General features: G+C 37.7%; 1 protein-coding gene across 3 annotated transcripts in view; it reads left to right on the top strand.

The window, feature by feature from the left end:
* LOC107731407 (rho GTPase-activating protein 17-like) overlaps window positions 1-13251 on the top strand; it is a 28681-nt gene extending 15430 nt beyond the window's left edge. For 2 of the 3 annotated variants that reach the window (XM_016542468.1, XM_016542470.1), the window contains 13 exons: window positions 1813-1881; window positions 2020-2101; window positions 3176-3303; window positions 4384-4495; window positions 4582-4663; window positions 4752-4832; window positions 5988-6101; window positions 6184-6275; window positions 6371-6527; window positions 6879-7142; window positions 8862-8989; window positions 9366-9899; window positions 11675-13251. In XM_016542468.1, coding sequence (XP_016397954.1) covers window positions 1813-1881; window positions 2020-2101; window positions 3176-3303; window positions 4384-4495; window positions 4582-4663; window positions 4752-4832; window positions 5988-6101; window positions 6184-6275; window positions 6371-6527; window positions 6879-7142; window positions 8862-8989; window positions 9366-9899; window positions 11675-11790 — 1959 coding nt within the window. In that variant the 3' untranslated portion in view covers window positions 11791-13251. The remainder of the gene's footprint in view (window positions 1-1812; window positions 1882-2019; window positions 2102-3175; window positions 3304-4383; window positions 4496-4581; window positions 4664-4751; window positions 4833-5987; window positions 6102-6183; window positions 6276-6370; window positions 6528-6878; window positions 7143-8861; window positions 8990-9365; window positions 9900-11674) is intronic. The other variant, XM_016542469.1, reaches the window with a different exon arrangement.
* The last annotated feature ends 3409 nt before the right edge of the window (window positions 13252-16660 follow it).

A 16660-nucleotide genomic window follows, 5' to 3' on the forward strand; every position in this document is an offset into this window, starting at 1 on the left:
GTCATTTACTGCTACGAATTGATGACAGTCAGATAAGTAAGATTTAAACCATGACAATGCAATTCCACTATTGCCAACATAACTTTGTAGTCTACTCAAAAGAATGTTGTGGTCGATTGTGTCAAAAGCAGCACTAAGATCCAGTAGCACTAATAGAGAAATACAACCACGATCGGATGATAAGAGCAGGTCATTTGTAACTCTGATGAAAGCAGTCTCAGTACTATGATATAGTCTAAATCCTGACTGGAAATCCTCACAGATACCATTTCTCTCTAAGAAGGAACATAGCTGAGAGGATACTGCCTTTTCTAGTATTTTTGACAGAAAAGGGAGATTTGAGATCAGTCTGTGATTAACTAATTCTCTAGGATCAAGTTGTGTTTTTTTTAATGACAGGCTTAATAACAGCCAATTTGAAGGTTTTAGGGACATATCCTAAAGACATTGATGAATTAATGATATTCAGAAGAGGATTTATGACTTCTGGAAGCACCTCTTTTAGTAGCTTAGATGGCATAGGGTCTAACATACATGTTGTAGGTTTTGATGATTTGACAAGTTTATACAATTCTTCCTGTCCTATAGCAGAGAATGAGTGGAATTGTTGCTCAGGGGATCTATAGTGCGCTATCTAATGCAATACTGTGGCTGACGGCTACATGGTTATAATTTTATCTCTAATAGTATCGATCTTGAAAGTAAAGAAGTTCATAAAGTCATTACTGCTGTGCTGTTGGAAAAGGTTTGCGTCTGTTGATGCTTTATTTTTCATTAATTTAGCCACTGTATTGAATAAATGTCTGGGTTTGTGTTTGTTTTCTAATAAGCGAAACGAAAATTAAGCAGATCTAGTTTTTAGAGCTTTTCTATATGTAGAAGTACTTTCCTGCCATGCAATACAAAATACTTCTAGTTTTGTTTTCTTCCAGCTACGCACCATTTTCCGGGCTGCTCTCTTTAAGGCGCGAGTGTGCTCATACCATGGTGTCTGACTTTTTTCCTTAATCTTCTTTAAGCGTAAAGGAGCAACCGTATCTTAAAGTGCTAGAAAAGAGAGAATCAATAGTTTCTGTTACACCATCAAGTTTTCTTGAGCTATTGGATATGCTTAGAAATTGAGATAAATTGGGAAGATTATTTACAAAGCAGTCTTTAAAAAATAGTAAGCTGTGATAATAATAATAAGAAATGTTTTTGAGCATCAAATCAGCATATTAGAAAGGATGTGAAACTAAAGACTTTGCTGTCACAGGGAATAAACCATATTATAAAATAATAAAAAAAGAAAATAATTATTTTTAAGTTATTTTAATCTCAAAAAGATATGTTTTTTTATCTCAAATAAGACTAGACATCAGTCTGCTTAATTCAAAGTTTATCTGCCCTGTGGCAGAACCATTGAGCTGCTAGTCAGCCATATGCTGACTGATTTATGATGCAGCAGTTGTTATAACTGCAAAAATCTGATGTGTAATCACTGTCGTAATTATAGATAATTTTTTCTTTCTGACTGAATAGTCATTTTTGGTAAATGGAGACATGAAATAAGGTCTCGAACCTGCGTCACCCGCATGAGCAATTAAGGCTCAGTGTGTGTGTTCCTGTTCGGCATGGGTTTAATTGTCGGGGAACACATTACTGATAAAATGTATAGCAATGAGTCAATTTGGATAAAAACATCTGCCAAATGCATAATGTAATGTATCAAGAGCATGTGGCTAAACGCTGTGCTTGTTTCCTGTAATATCCAATTTCTCTATCTGCGCATTCAGAGTCAAACCAATAGTTTCAATCATGTTTTTTTTTCAGGATCAACTTTCAGCAGACATGTACAATTTTTTCTCAAAGGAGGCAGACTATGCCCGCTACTATGTAATGGTAAGAAGCTTTTTGTTTGTCATCCATTTGTTCAATAACTCAGTTGCTATGTTTATTACTGTTCAGTTCCATGTTTGTTCTGCCCATTGTTCATTCTGCTGTGCGTCCCTCCTTCCTCAATGTCTGCTCTGTTCTCAGTTATTAGCGGCACAAGCGGATTATCACCGAAAATCTTTCACCTTGCTTGAGAGCGTCCTGCCAACCATTCAAGCTCAACAAGGTGACGGCACAATTTCTTATTGCTGTGTATCTGAAATAACTACCAGTGAAACCTAATTTGCCTCTAGTGACTAATAGGCATCTCTAAAACTACATATTTTCATATATGACTAGTTGACTAATTGGTCTTAAAGGGATAGTTCACTTAAAACAGAAAGTTGTGTCATCAGTTATTCACGATCATGTTGCTCCTGACCTGTATAACTTTATTTCTTCTGTGGAACATAAAACAAGTTATTTTGAAGAATGTTTCATCTGTGTTTGTCCATACAATGAAAGTCAATGGGGTCCAAAATTGGCCCCACTGATTTTTATTGTGTGGAAAAAAAAAGAGTACAGAAAAATATATTATTGTTCTGTAGACAAAAGAAAGTCATAGAGGTTTAGAAGAACATGAGGGTGAGTAAATGATGACACAACTTTCATTTTTGGGTCAACTATGCCTTTAAGGAAGCCTTATATAATTATGGTGATGGTTTCAGATAGAGATGTTCATCTAAATATTTTTTTTACACAATTTGAAAGTTTTTTTCTGAGACTAATTAAATCATTGCTGGTAAAAATATACAAAAGAAGTAGCAACAGTATCTGGTTGCTGGATGAGCCATTGTGGACCATTATGACCATCCTTGGTGACTAATGTAGATATATCAAACGAAAATGAAATTAATTTAGCCTGATGGTGTGTTCCAGTGATTTTCTGCGCAGTCCTCAGAGGCTCTTAATTGTTTTCATTCTCATTTGTGCCTGGAAATCTGGCGCTTGAGTGCTATAAATTGTTGTTGTGATGTTTTCCTGTGAGCACACGGGAGTCAAACAGACTTGGTGTCCCAGCATGTGGCCCATGACTAATATTTCTCACATCTCACCCACCTGGTTCTTCTGCCTTTTTCAGAAACAGTAAGAAAGAAAAATTAGAAAAGACAGCTTGAAGGGGACTTGACAGCAGGATGTAGTGTTTATAGTAGTTTGTCTTGATGAATCACAGATGCTCCTTTTGTTAGAGTGTGATGCTTTCAATTAATGCTGCTAGTGAACAGTTTTTAAAACAAAGGTATTTATACTTTCCCGATAGATTCGTGGACCGAGAAGCCAGCGTTTGGAACGGCTCTGGACGAGCATCTGAAGCGCAGTGGCAGAGAGATCGCACTGCCTATAGAGGCCTGCATTATGATGCTGCTGGAGACTGGAATGAAAGAGGAGGTACAACGGGACCACTTACGTGTTTAAACAATACATCAATCATACATGTCAACTATTATATTGTTATTAATAATCTTGTCCAATCCATTCAAGGCAGATCGCAAATGTTTTCAGTTATTGAACCACAATACAAGTATTGTTCAACCTTTAAAGGTGCAATAGGTGATTGTCTTCAGAAACATTTTTTGTTATGCTGGTTGAAAGTCTCTTCACATCCCGATAGCAATCATTAAGTTAAGTGGTCTAAATGTATTTATCTGTATTTATATATTCTGTGGAAGGCGTAGGACCAAGAAATGTTCGTCCAATCAAAACGCTCGGTCCGAGCATTTTAATTGGCTTTCCTACCTGCCTGTCAACGTATGTATTTGCATACCTCTGCGCACCCGGTTCGCGCAGACAGGACACGTCATCAGCGTGTTCACGCATGCTGTGCAGACAGAGCGAGAATGGCAGACAAACATCAACAACCCGATCTTCCTTCCTGGTATTGTAGTACTTTAAAAGTTTTCTCACCGGTAAATGACACATGATGTAGGCAGCACAGGGTTCCCAATTTCAGTCCTCGCGCATGTATTTTGCATGTCTCGCTTAGTTAACACACCCGATTCAGATAACCAGCTCATTAGAAGAGAGCTACGTGCATGAACTGTGTTCTGATCGATATGATAACACAGTGTTCATTGCTCCCTACTCCCTGAGCAGGGGAAATCCGTTGAAGTTTACTTAACTTCGGAACATGGGCTGGAATTGGGAAACGCTGATGTAGCCTAATGTAGTAATGTTGTCTCTGGTATTCTGGTCTGAGTGAGCGTATATGCGTTCAGGGGGCGTAGCTTTGGATGGCGATTGCAGGGAGTATGGGACGTTCGCTTTCAGTGCTATCAGGCTAAAGTTAGCATTTTCCAAGATCTCCTACTGCACCTTTAACACTGTCCACATCGTACCGACACATCTCTAAAAATGCTACTGCAGCTATCCAACAAAACAAACCCTTTAAAAAATGTTAGAGGATGAATTTGGGTATTGGCTTTTAACCTAAATATGCTTGTATCCGTCTTTAAATTTATCGTTCTTCAGGGTCTTTTCAGAATAGCTGCAGGAGCCTCTAAACTGAAGAAGCTGAAGGCAGCTCTGGATTGCTCCACCTCACAGCTGGAGGAGTTTTACTCTGACCCACATGCCGTTGCTGGTACATTCTGTTTTGTTGTGTGTATCAGTAATATGTCATTCACACTTAATGAATGTTAATTTAAAACCGCACTCTCCTGATTTAAGGGGCATTAAAGTCGTATCTCAGAGAGCTGCCTGAACCTTTGATGACTTACCAGTTGTATGATGAGTGGACACAGGCATCCAAGTAAGCCATCTTGCAGTACTTTACATGAAGTTTTAAAGGAATCTTGTAATGTTTGTGTTGTTAATTACTGGGCTTTTACTTTGTCAAGTGTCCCTGACCCAGACAAACGGTTACAAGCTTTGTGGGTTACCTGCAATCAGTTGCCAAAAAACAACAAGGCAAACTTCAGGTGGGTTTCAACTACATCTTAATGTGATGTGGAATCAGTTTGTGCAAAGTTCTGGGGCTCCATGTATGAAATAGCACAAATTGTGTCCTAAAATGTGTATGCACAGAGGTTTCAGACTTATTGAAGGTTTATTGTAAATCATCTGCAGATTATTCATGTCCAGACACGATACTACCCAGTTTAACGGTATTAGAAACTAGAGAAATAGGACATTTAAATGTAATTTGTGCTGATAAAAATAAATATAATAGTAAATAAAATTATTAAAATGTTTTAATCATTTTTTTTATATATATATTTTTTTTTTTTTCAAAAAACTTATAAGTATGTTATTCATCCTTTAAATGTATTATTTTCACCAAATTGTTTTTTTTTTTAATCTCATTTTAAGCATAAACCTCACCTAATGCAATTTTTCTTATCAATTTATTTGGTAACCCTTTACAATAAGGTGTCATTTGTTAACATTAGTTAATGTATTAAGTAACATGAACTAACAATGAACAATACATTTGTTACAGTATTTATTAATCTTTGTTTATGTTAGTTAATAAAAATACAGTTATTCATTGTTTGTTCATGTTAGTTCACAGTACATTAACTAATGTTAACAAATACAACTTTTGATTTTAATAATGTATTAGTAAATGTTGAAATTAACATTAACTAAGATAACTAACAATGAACAATACATTTGTTACAGTATTTATTAATCTTTGTTTATGTTAGTTAATAAAAATACAGTTATTCATTGTTTGTTCATGTTAGTTCACAGTACATTAACTAATGTTAACAAATACAACTTTTGATTTTAATAATGTATTAGTAAATGTTGAAATTAAGATTAATAAATGCTGTAGAAGTATTGTTCATACTTAGTTCATGTTAACTAATACAGTTAATACTGTTAACTAATGAACCTTATTGTAAAGTGTTACCATTTATTTTAAGGATGTTCAGAAAAAAAAGATAAATGAATTTAATTCTGCAGTATAAAAACAATAATTTTCTGACATCAGTAGATCACTGAAAGAACTTGTTTATACATCAGGTGTGTACATCAAGACTAGGACTACAGTAAAAAGCAGTTTTAGATGGTGTTTAAAAATATTGTTTCTGAATTGCTGCCTTCTGATTTTTTTCTCTGTTTTACAGATACCTTATTAAGTTCCTTGCTAAGCTTGCACAGGAAAGTGACGTTAACAAGATGACCCCCAGCAACATTGCCATCGTCCTTGGACCCAATCTACTGTGGGCCAAAACCGAGGGGTCAGAATATTTTGCAGTATCCAGCAAACAAGTTAAAATATTTAATTGTGCCTTGTTTAAACTCTTTTCTCTTTACCTACAGGAGCCTAGCAGAAATGGCTGCTGCAACCTCTGTGCATGTGGTTACTATAATTGAACCCATAATTCAGCATGCAGATTGGTTTTTCCCTGAGGGTATGGGCCATTAAGCTTTAAATAGATAGTATTTACCAATGAAAAAAGGATTGCTGTCAATTTTAAGATTAAACTGTTTCTTGTTATTCCTTCAGATGTGGATTTTAATGTATCCGGCATGTTTTCTATGCCTGCACCCCTGCCAAACAACGTCAACCACCTGACCCCACCAGATTATGACTCGGGCACCATAGAAAGGAAGAGACCTGGCAGCATGGTGGGCCCAGATGGTGAATTGCCCCGGAGAGAGAGGTAAACTTTACACAAAATCTCACTTAACAGTTTGATTTCTTTAATCAATCAAACTAGTTATGTCCTCTTGCTTCACAAAGATCTACAATAAAGTGGATTTAGAATGCAGTTTAATTGATCAATTCACTTTAATTGAGCAATTAAAATAGCGGATCATATTACACTCACCATTAACCTCTCCTGTGTTGCCGTTCTACTGATAAATCTCTTGCTTTTCCCTCTTGACCCTCCAATGTGTGTGGTCTAAGTGGGATTTCTACCAATGCAGATTACCCTCTTGGTTTCTGTGGTGTCGCTCTCTTGGGAACTTATTAGCACTAGTGGTGTCTCTGCTGTCTCCTCTTTCTGTAGCTCTGCTAATAAATTAATGGACCACAATCCTCGTAGAGGCAATACTGTACCTAGAAAGCAGCACGCTTCGCCTGCCTTCCAGCCCCCGCTGCCCCCTGTGGAGGCTGCAGGTAGTGCTGGGGGTCAGCCTATGGCTGAACTCCTGCTCCAGCAGCCTGCGCAGGTAGGCCTGGGCTTAGAGAGCTGTCAGCCCGGGCTGGCGCTGGGGATGGCCGCCCTGGCAGCAGCACAGCAGCTTCTAGCTCAGCATACTGAGGAGATCAGGTAAGACTCCTGCAACGTTCCGGGTCATGCCGGACCAGTGCAGTGCATGAGTGAATCAGCCCTGCATGCACATGGAATAGCTGTGGAGGGACAAAACGGATCTTTCAACTCCCTTTTTTCCAGTGGTTTACATTGATGTGATCTATAACAACCCAAAATTAAATTAGTTTTACTAATATGGCTTTTCAGCAACAGATGGCAAATCGCAATGATTGATACATTTATTCTGTGAGTGACGGGGAGTCTAACAATATAAAGAGAAGTATTTGACTGGTCATGCTCCTGCTCCATCACAACAAAATAGCTTTTATTGGATTTCATTGAAAGATAAAATGTGCAAAATCAGCTTGTCACTGGGATAGTACCCTCAAAGGTGGACCTTTGGTTCTTATCTTTTTCTAAGATATTAGAACCTTAATCATTTTTATCACACGTACATTTAAAGAATCTTTTATAGAATTGTATGTACAGAATCTTGTGTTTTTTGTTTAAGTTGAATTTTATAAAAAAATATATACAGGTGCATCTCAATAAATTAGAATGTCGTGGAAAAGTTCATTTATTTCAGTAATTCAACTCAAATGTATTTATTATATTGTTGGCTCTTTAATCTTCATCTGCCATGTAATAGCCAGTGAAGCTGATATGGCAATGAATTTAAATGCCTTAAAGTACCTTAAGGGTCCATATTAGTAATTAGACGACAATTTTTGACACCTTGGGTACCCTTAAGGGCCGTGGTTCTCAACCAGGGTGCTGGGGCCCACTAGAGGGCTTCACAATACACATTGTTTCAAATCAGCTTCAGCAAAGGCAAGGCAAGTTTATTTATATAGCACATTTCATACACAGTGGTAATACAAAGTGCAGAATAATACACAAAAAAATGATTTAACAAAAAAAATATTGCAATGGAAGAAAGGAGTAAATTAGTTCAAATGCTTTATTAATTTAAGCTTTACAGAAAATCATGATTTTAGTGTTTGTAATATTTTAATATCTTCAGGCGTTATAGATGCATTTAGCCAATTAGAGCTGGGCAATAATATAGTTTAACATTTTGCAACAATACAAGCAATCAAGTAGTTGAGATATAGTATATATTGCCCTACGCAAGTATACTGTGTATGCGGATAAAGTAGGATATACTTATTTATTCAAATTTATATGAAGAGCTGGTCGATAATATAGTTACATTTTGCAACAACAACAAAAAATAAGGCAGTTGAGATTTGCTATATAGTACATATCGTGTTTTACGTGGGTGTACTACATGTATGTACTGCAGATAAAGTTGGATGTAATATATATATTTTAAAAATATGGGGGCTTTGAATATCGAAAAAAAAAATTTATATATCCTTGTTTGGATAATGGAGATACTTGAAGTCAAAATGGTTGAGAACCACTGCTTTAGGTGTAGATATGGTACATATGTCTACCTACTGCCCCATTGACAAGCTTAAGTTTAATTTTTTTCTGAAATACAAACATTTTTTTTTTTCATTCTTTTTTATGTTAAGAAAAAATCCAAATTTTTTTTTTTATAAAGGAAAAAATGCTGAGTTTAGCTTTAACCATTTCAAACATAATATTAAACTATTCCATCACAAAAAGGCTTAAGTTTGTATTTGTGGAGTTTGCATGTTGCGGAATGTGAAATAAATATTATTTAATAAATATTTCTGATTTATATTTTTTACTCCATTTGCTTAACAGTTCAAAGACCCGAGACCCTGCGTCCACTCCTCCAGCTCAGAGAAATGGCACTGGAGGATCAGGGCAGCTGAGTGTGGGGACCCCTGTGGCTGGATCTACAGGACCCAGTCCTCACATGGCACACAGAGGTCAGTAGACTTACCTCAGAAGTCTTACACCAGGGGTGCCCAGTCCTGTTCCTGGAGGTCCTGCAAAGTTCAGCGCCAACCCTAATCAAACACAACTGAACCAGCTAGTTAAGATCTTCAGGAGCACTTGATAATTACAGACAGGTGTGTTGGATCAAGGTTGGACCTGAACTCGGCACTCATCTTACGTATTTTCGTATTTCTGACGTATTCCAAGCACTCGCGGTACTTCTGACACAAAGGACAAATGGATTTTCAGCATCTAGTGTAAACAGCCTGAAGCCTTAGCCACGTCTGGTGTAGACAGGGTGTTATATGACGAGAACAGCTCAGAACATCAGAAAGAGCTTGTTTTAAATTCTCTTTTTATTTATAGGTTCTAAGAAGCCGGCCCCAGCTCCTCCTAAACCAGCCAACCCTCCACCAGGCCAACCAGCCAATCAGTCAGTACAGCAAGCCTCTTCAGGCACCCCTCAGTCCCTCAGCCCCTCTCCTAGACCGCTTTCTAGTTACTCTCAGACCAATCTGAGCCCCACACAACCACAGGCTCAAACCAACACGACCCCTCGTCGCCACTCGAGCAACCAGCCCCCTATTCAGGCACCCAACCATCCGCCCCCGCAGCCTCCCACGCAGGCCACGCCCCCTCCCCAACCCAGTGCTCCAGCTGACCCCGGAGAAGACCCCTCCCCTCCCAGCACTCCCACTCCACCGAGCACCCCTCCGCCCACAGCAGTGTTTCACGACAGTCCCAGTCCCACCGCTCCCCCGGTGTTCCAGTCAGGATCGCTTCCTCGCCCGAGGCCTGTGCCTAAACCACGTAACAGACCTACTGTTCCCCCTCCGCCACAGCCTCCAGCCACAGGAAGCGACAGCAATGGAATTTGCAGTGCTGCCTTCAAAACAATGGGTGAAGCTCTTTTATTTCCGTCACTCTAAGCTTGTGTTTTTTCTGTGAGTTGCATAAGGTTTCAGGGCACATGAAGACTGTGTCTGAAAGCTGAATAGAATATCGATGTAGGAAGGCAACAAGCTACATATGAAATGTAGTCTTTAAAAAAAGTGGATTCAATTGTAATACCAATATGTTTTTTAAATAGTTTAATACATGGCTATAGTTTGTAAAGACATGACTTCACTACTAAATACTACACAGAGATGCACTGTCACTGAGAGCAGGACGCATTTATTCATACAAAGTTTACTAACAATATGAGTTAATGTTTAACTCACTAACATTTTAGAATTGCATTTAACAACTAACAACCTTGTTCTGAAAACTGTGGCTGTCCCAGTGTCATGAGAGCATTTTGGTACATGTCAGTGGAGATTGCCTGATAATCGATATTTACAATATTTACCCTTTTTTTACTTCGTTTTTTTTATTATTATTATTGTGTAGCTATTGGTCTACGATGTAAACTAATAAGTGCTACATGATGGGTTTTAAACAAAAATAGCACCCAAAATTAATACACTGCTATAACTTATTTAATATTGTTTGTGTTAATAATATTACATAATTCCACCATTTGTGTTTGAGTGAGATATGTTGCAGATATCTTTGATGTGCAGCATTGTAGTGGAAGTAGGGATGCAAACTTGTCACTGTTTGGCAAAAAATGCCAGTTTGAATGTAATAAAGACCGTATAAATATTAGTATTGTAATTCTATTGTTGTTCTGTAAAATAAAATTTGTATTGTTATTATTATTATTATTATTATTATTATTATTACATACTATACAATTTTATTTTACAGCACAGTAGTATTATTACTATAGTAATAGTTCTTTATTGGTTAAATTGTTATAATTTAATAATAAAATATTATTATTTATTTATTCATTTATTTATTATTATTATTGAATAGTCATTGAATAGGTTCTATTAAAAAATGAACTGTTAAAAGAAAACTATATAGTATCTAGGGTGAGTTTTTCCCTTATATCCTCATTTTAAAGCTAATCCATGAATTTTCGAATTTACTGTTTTACAAGAAAGGCAGAAAAAAATAGTAAAGCACTTAATTTATTTATTTTATTCAGATGCCCAATTACAGTCAATAAATACAGTCTAATAAATTTATTAGACCACCTGTCATAATAAAAACAAATATTTTAGGAATCTGTCAAAAACTTTAAAATTTTATTGTAATTTTATTAGGCAAATAACAAACTGAAACAACTAAATAGTCTTTATTTACACATAATAACCAAAATACTTAATATTTTGTATGGCCTCCTTTGGCCTTGATAACATCTTGCATTCTTGCTGTTGTTATTGACTGTAATTGGGCATCTGAATAAAAAAAAAATTAATAAAGTGTTTTACTATTTTTATTCTGCCTTTCTTGTAAAACAGTAAATTCGAAAATTCATTGATAACACCAATAATTATATTTTAGCATTAGAAACACTACTGTGACTAAAGAGTTTACACATACTGATGGATTAACCATTATAGAAACATAAAAAATGAGTTCGCTAATCACCAATACTGTTAGTTTAGGGCAGCTGTGTCACAATCCTTACACTGGGTGGTGGTCTAATAAATTAGTTAAGCACTGTATATGTAAAACATCAGTTAATCTAAGTGCTTATCTCAAAAAAGCTTAATTTTGGATTTGATTATTAACAATCCATTAGTCTGCATGGTCTGACTTCCTAATCTTGTGTCTTACAGATTCGGGGATGACATTTAAACCACTGAGTCGAGCTCTTGTTCCTGATATCACCGTTGAGAAGCCTGTTACCCAACTCAAGGACATAGACCTTGACACAGAGAGCACCGTCCTGTAAAAATGGCCTTGACCGCAAACACCCTTTCCCTTGACCAAAGGTTTGCTAAAGGGCTGCTCTTCTCACCATTACCAAAGTGTTTATCATCTTGGCTGTACTTCTCGAATACCCTACGCTTAAGACAATCAACAATCCCAGTGGCACCAGGGAAACAGATGCCCCGAGATGTTGGACGTTTATTTAAACATGCCTTTTCATTGTGATGGCAGCAAAAAAAAATGACCTGTATTGCATGAGGAACTGGGTTGAGAAACAAGAAACGAATTTGTTTGTTACGAGGTACTTGGAGGTGAGTCTTAAGTGGCCTTGGCTAAACAAAGCAATTACTCAATTTAAAAGGTGGAAGACGCTTAAAAAAAAAAGAAAAGAAAGAAAACTGTGGCTTTATGTATAAGCTTGTGACTGCAGGTCTCCAGTCAGCTAATACAATACAAATACAGTACATTCCTTTTTTTCATTTGCAAGCCTTACTTTCCCAGTTTGGAAACGAGTTACATGCAATTCATTGGTTTAAGGTATGCGAATGTCAAATGATTAGTTTCCTGCCTTTCACAGCTAATAATTTCAGCATTTTGGGGCATTAATATGACTGAACCTAAACATATGTAGTAGAGCACTACTCAGCTATGTGTAAAATTAATCCTGATTGGTTCATATGTGAAAGAGGTCATTTGTTATTGGACATTTGATTGCGAAAATTAGAAGTAAAGTGTTCAGCTGTCAGTTTATGTAATGGAAAAGGTCAAAATATGTGCTTTAGTGATATTCTGGTATGGAAACTTTATGCTATGGCTTTGTTTGTATGTTTACCAGGCCTAGACAATGATGGCTTTGTATTTCCCTCCTTTTACTCCTGATATGGTACCAAAGTGGGGAAAAATGTGCCACTTGGACGTTAGTCTTACTGTATAATAGCTAAGAGGAGACATAATTGCTTACATTTTTCCCTCCTTGTCTCGTATTCTATAAACTCTCGATCATAATTATCTATTAAAACCACCCAAAGTTGTTTTGTTGATATTTCAAATGAACCATTTGACCAAATCACAAAAATGAACCCCAGTGGTGATGATTATCAGCCTGTCAGACATTATCTAGTGTGAACAGCTTGCTGAACAGTTACATGGTGACACTGCTTCATGCTCTTTTTCAAAAACAACATTTGGAACCTGATTCTGATCGATATGGGAGAGAAAAATGTAGGGCGTTCATGCTCACTGTTAGCTTTTCTTTATACATTTTCCTTGCCTTTACCATGCTGCCTTACCCAAGTACACTTACAAGAGCTATTTTACGAGGTTTGGAGAGTACACTGACTTCACACTTATGAAACGAAAAGTTGATGGTGCATTTGAAGTTCAGAGCATTCACGTCAGAAGACTACATCTTTATTGAATTTGGAAAAAGACAAAAAAATGCTTTGTATTACTGCTTCAAAGTGAAATAAAAAAGTGAAACAAGAACCGGTGTTTCAGCAGTTCATTGTGTAGTTGTTGACTTCTCAAATTTAGTTTAGTTATGTATATTTATTTATTTATAAATGCACATTTATTTTCTTCACCAGTAGTTTTGGATTTATAGGGAGCACAAAAAAAAATTATTACACCATTTGAAGTTAACTGTGACCACCTACACCAGGAGTACTCAATAGGCGGACTCCGGTCCGCATCCGGACCCAGACATGGTTAAATCTGGACCGACGCGCCAAAACCAACATGCTAATTTAATCATAATCCAAATGAGACCTACACTATAAATGAACACCACCAATGCCTCTAATTCAAGTCCATTAATGGTTTTATACAGACTTGAATGGATATGTAGAGAGAATGTGACCATGAGTTGAGAATGACTGTATTTATCCAGCTGAACTAACACCTCACACTTGCTGTTTATGCCATCATTCAGTTGACTAAAATGTTGTATGCTCATTAATTCAACAACTTATTCTAGTCTTTTTACACACTGTAAGCTTTCATTGTGGGAAATTACATTTGTCAAAATAGTGTCTTCTCTACTCTTATACAGCCTGCAGGGGACCAACTGACTGTTCATTATTTTGCTTATTACATACTTACAAAATAATTATTTTTATTTTATATGTAAAGAAAGAAACCATGTGATAAACAAGTGGCACAGCTTTGGGGAATCAATTAGGACACTAGTCAATTATTATTAGATTTTAAAACATTTGACTACAGAATAATCACAATGGACCAACCAGAATCGAGATTTACAGATATGACTAATACTTATTCATGCATTAATTTTGGTCAGTTGTGTTTGGACTTTCTCCTCATTCTGATCTTTCAGCACCTTGGTATAAACCTTAATGATATAAACCTCACTGATATAAATCTCATTCTAAAATGTCATTTATTTATGAAGAGAGGATTTAGCCTTATACTGTGCTTTTTTGTCTCAGTAAATTACTTTTTGTGTGTTTGTGTAATTAGATGGTTTAAGGTTCTTGATGAAGATGCAGGCAGGGGTTTATAATTAGTAATTTTCATGTATCCTCTTACTCTGTATACACGTATCTAAGATCTTTGGTATTTTAAATATTTATAGTGTTGCCTGGTAACGAGAACATTATGATGAAGTTATTGGAGAGTGCCTCGAAAAAAAAGATTTTTGTATAATTGTGAAAATATAAATGCAAAAAAGAAATCACTTTACAAACTGACATGATTAGATACAGTTGAAGACACCCCTTTAAATCAGATTTAATAGAAAACTGTTGTTAAATGTGACAAAGTAACAATAAATACCGTAAATAGCCTATAACTTTTTAGCCTATTGCCATGAAAAAAGCAGCTTTTATTGAGCTACTATTTTTCAAAAGTATACTCATTGCTTTGTGTACAACTTGTTAATGAGGACAAAATTACAGCTGCTGCATTGATGGAGCGTGGGTCTTAAAGAAAGACCTCCATAAATGGATACAGTTTCAGTACAAAATAATTCCACAGAGATGAATTTCCGCAAAAGCGTATTTATTCAGGCAAAACAATTTAGACATCTGATTAAAACGCAGCAATATGTGGCCTGTCGATATTGAAGCCGGTATAGAACTGCTCAGGAAAACACTAGGCTAGTCACGCCAACAGTTTGTACACAAATTAATTTACAACTAATTAATTTGGTAAAACAAATTCAATATAACAAATCGATACAGAAACAATCAAAACAGGAATACATTACATAAATAGAAATACTCTGCTACATGCAAATGCAAATTGTAGGTTCCCTTTCATGGGAACTTCGAACTGTGTCCTCTAGGAACGCCTTGTCGTGACCCGTGTCTGAAGCATACATTGAAAAAACAACACGTTGGCCGGCGACAGCCATGACGTCACTACCGGTGCGACTATAGTATAAATAGGCGCCGGGAGAACACATCATCCTGATGACACACACGAACTATGCGTTGTTTGTTTGGGCGAAGAGCACGCACGCAATGTCCTCGAGGGGGCAATCTGCATGCACTGCGAGCGTTTTTCAATGAAAAAGCTCCGTTCTCGTTTGTCTCTTTTTCCGAGTAAAAAGGGGCAGCCATCTGCTTCCCGCGGTTCAGGAAGGCACGCTGCTGAGGCACGGAGGAGAATGAGCTCGTGGGGATCGCAGGTGGACCTGGCCGATGAGTTTAAAGAGGGGCTTTCCCAAGGCTTTACTTGCCGTGGAAGCGGACTAAGGAAGTGACGTCACAAGGTCGTCTCGATGAACGTTATCTTTCTGGCCATAGCCCTCCAGCTCAGGTGAGCCTTCTGTTGCTCCTTCAGCTAAGTAACTGCTAGCTGTTCCACCATTGGAACAAACTGTAGGTCGAGCTCCCTCTCGATTGAGAGCTGGATGTTTGCTCCCTCGGCTACAGATTTACTGCTAGCCACTCCAGCATTGTAGCCATAGACATAGCGTTTTTGGGGATGCGCTATTTCTATCTATGGGCTGCTCTTTCAGGGTGCAGCCTTAGATCGAGTTGATGACTTCTCAAACATAGCGTTTTGGGATGCACCATTTCCATCTATGGGCTGCTCTTTCAGAGTGCCACGAGACCCCTTAGAACGGTATTTTTAAAAAATCCATGTTATGGTAAGTGTGCACGTGAAGTCTTTGTACACTTTCTAAAATCCACACTGTGGTAAGTTTGCACGCTAGTACTCTGCATTCTTTTCTAGAATCCTGTATGGTAATAGCTATGCGCAGCAGCTTAGTGCTCTTTCTGAGTGGTTTAAAACCCCGGTTCCGGCTTGGGCACCACTCTACCTATGTATCCTCTGGATACCTACTTTAACAGGGTGTTGCTACTAGGGGTCTGTTGAGACAGTTCCTTCAGCATATACAGAGAAATGTGCGGTAGCCCTGTGTGACAGGCCAAGACTTAGTATGATTCTAGGCTCTTGGTCATATTCCCTTAAAGGAATCTATTCCTGATTCCAAGCCTTGAGCTCTACCAGGAGTCTGGCCCTAACAGGTAAGTATTTTGGGGTATGTAGCCTAGGCCTTTGGCCGTAGGGAATAATGTCACTGACAGCCGTCTAACGTCCCAGGGGCAACTCCCATGGCAATATGGTAGAGTTGGTACTTAGTGCTCGCCATGGTTTCTGGCATGCACTCCCCTCAGCATGGTGGCGTGGGTATACCGTTCCCCATAGCGACCCCTAGAGGACGCAGTTCGAAGTTCCCATGAAAGGGAACGTCTCAGGTTACTTATGTAACCATTGTTCCCTGAGTAGGGAACGAGACCCTGCGTCCTCTAGGTTTCTTGCCATGTTGCGGACGCAAGCTTGAGACGAAGAAGTGGATGATGTGTTCTCCCGTCGCCTATTTATACTATAGTCACACCGGTAGTGCCGTCATGGCTGTCGCC

This window comes from Sinocyclocheilus rhinocerous, unplaced genomic scaffold (assembly GCF_001515625.1).
Source record: "Sinocyclocheilus rhinocerous isolate Xijiao unplaced genomic scaffold, SAMN03320098_v1.1 scaffold1390, whole genome shotgun sequence".
Taxonomy (NCBI): domain Eukaryota; kingdom Metazoa; phylum Chordata; class Actinopteri; order Cypriniformes; family Cyprinidae; genus Sinocyclocheilus; species Sinocyclocheilus rhinocerous.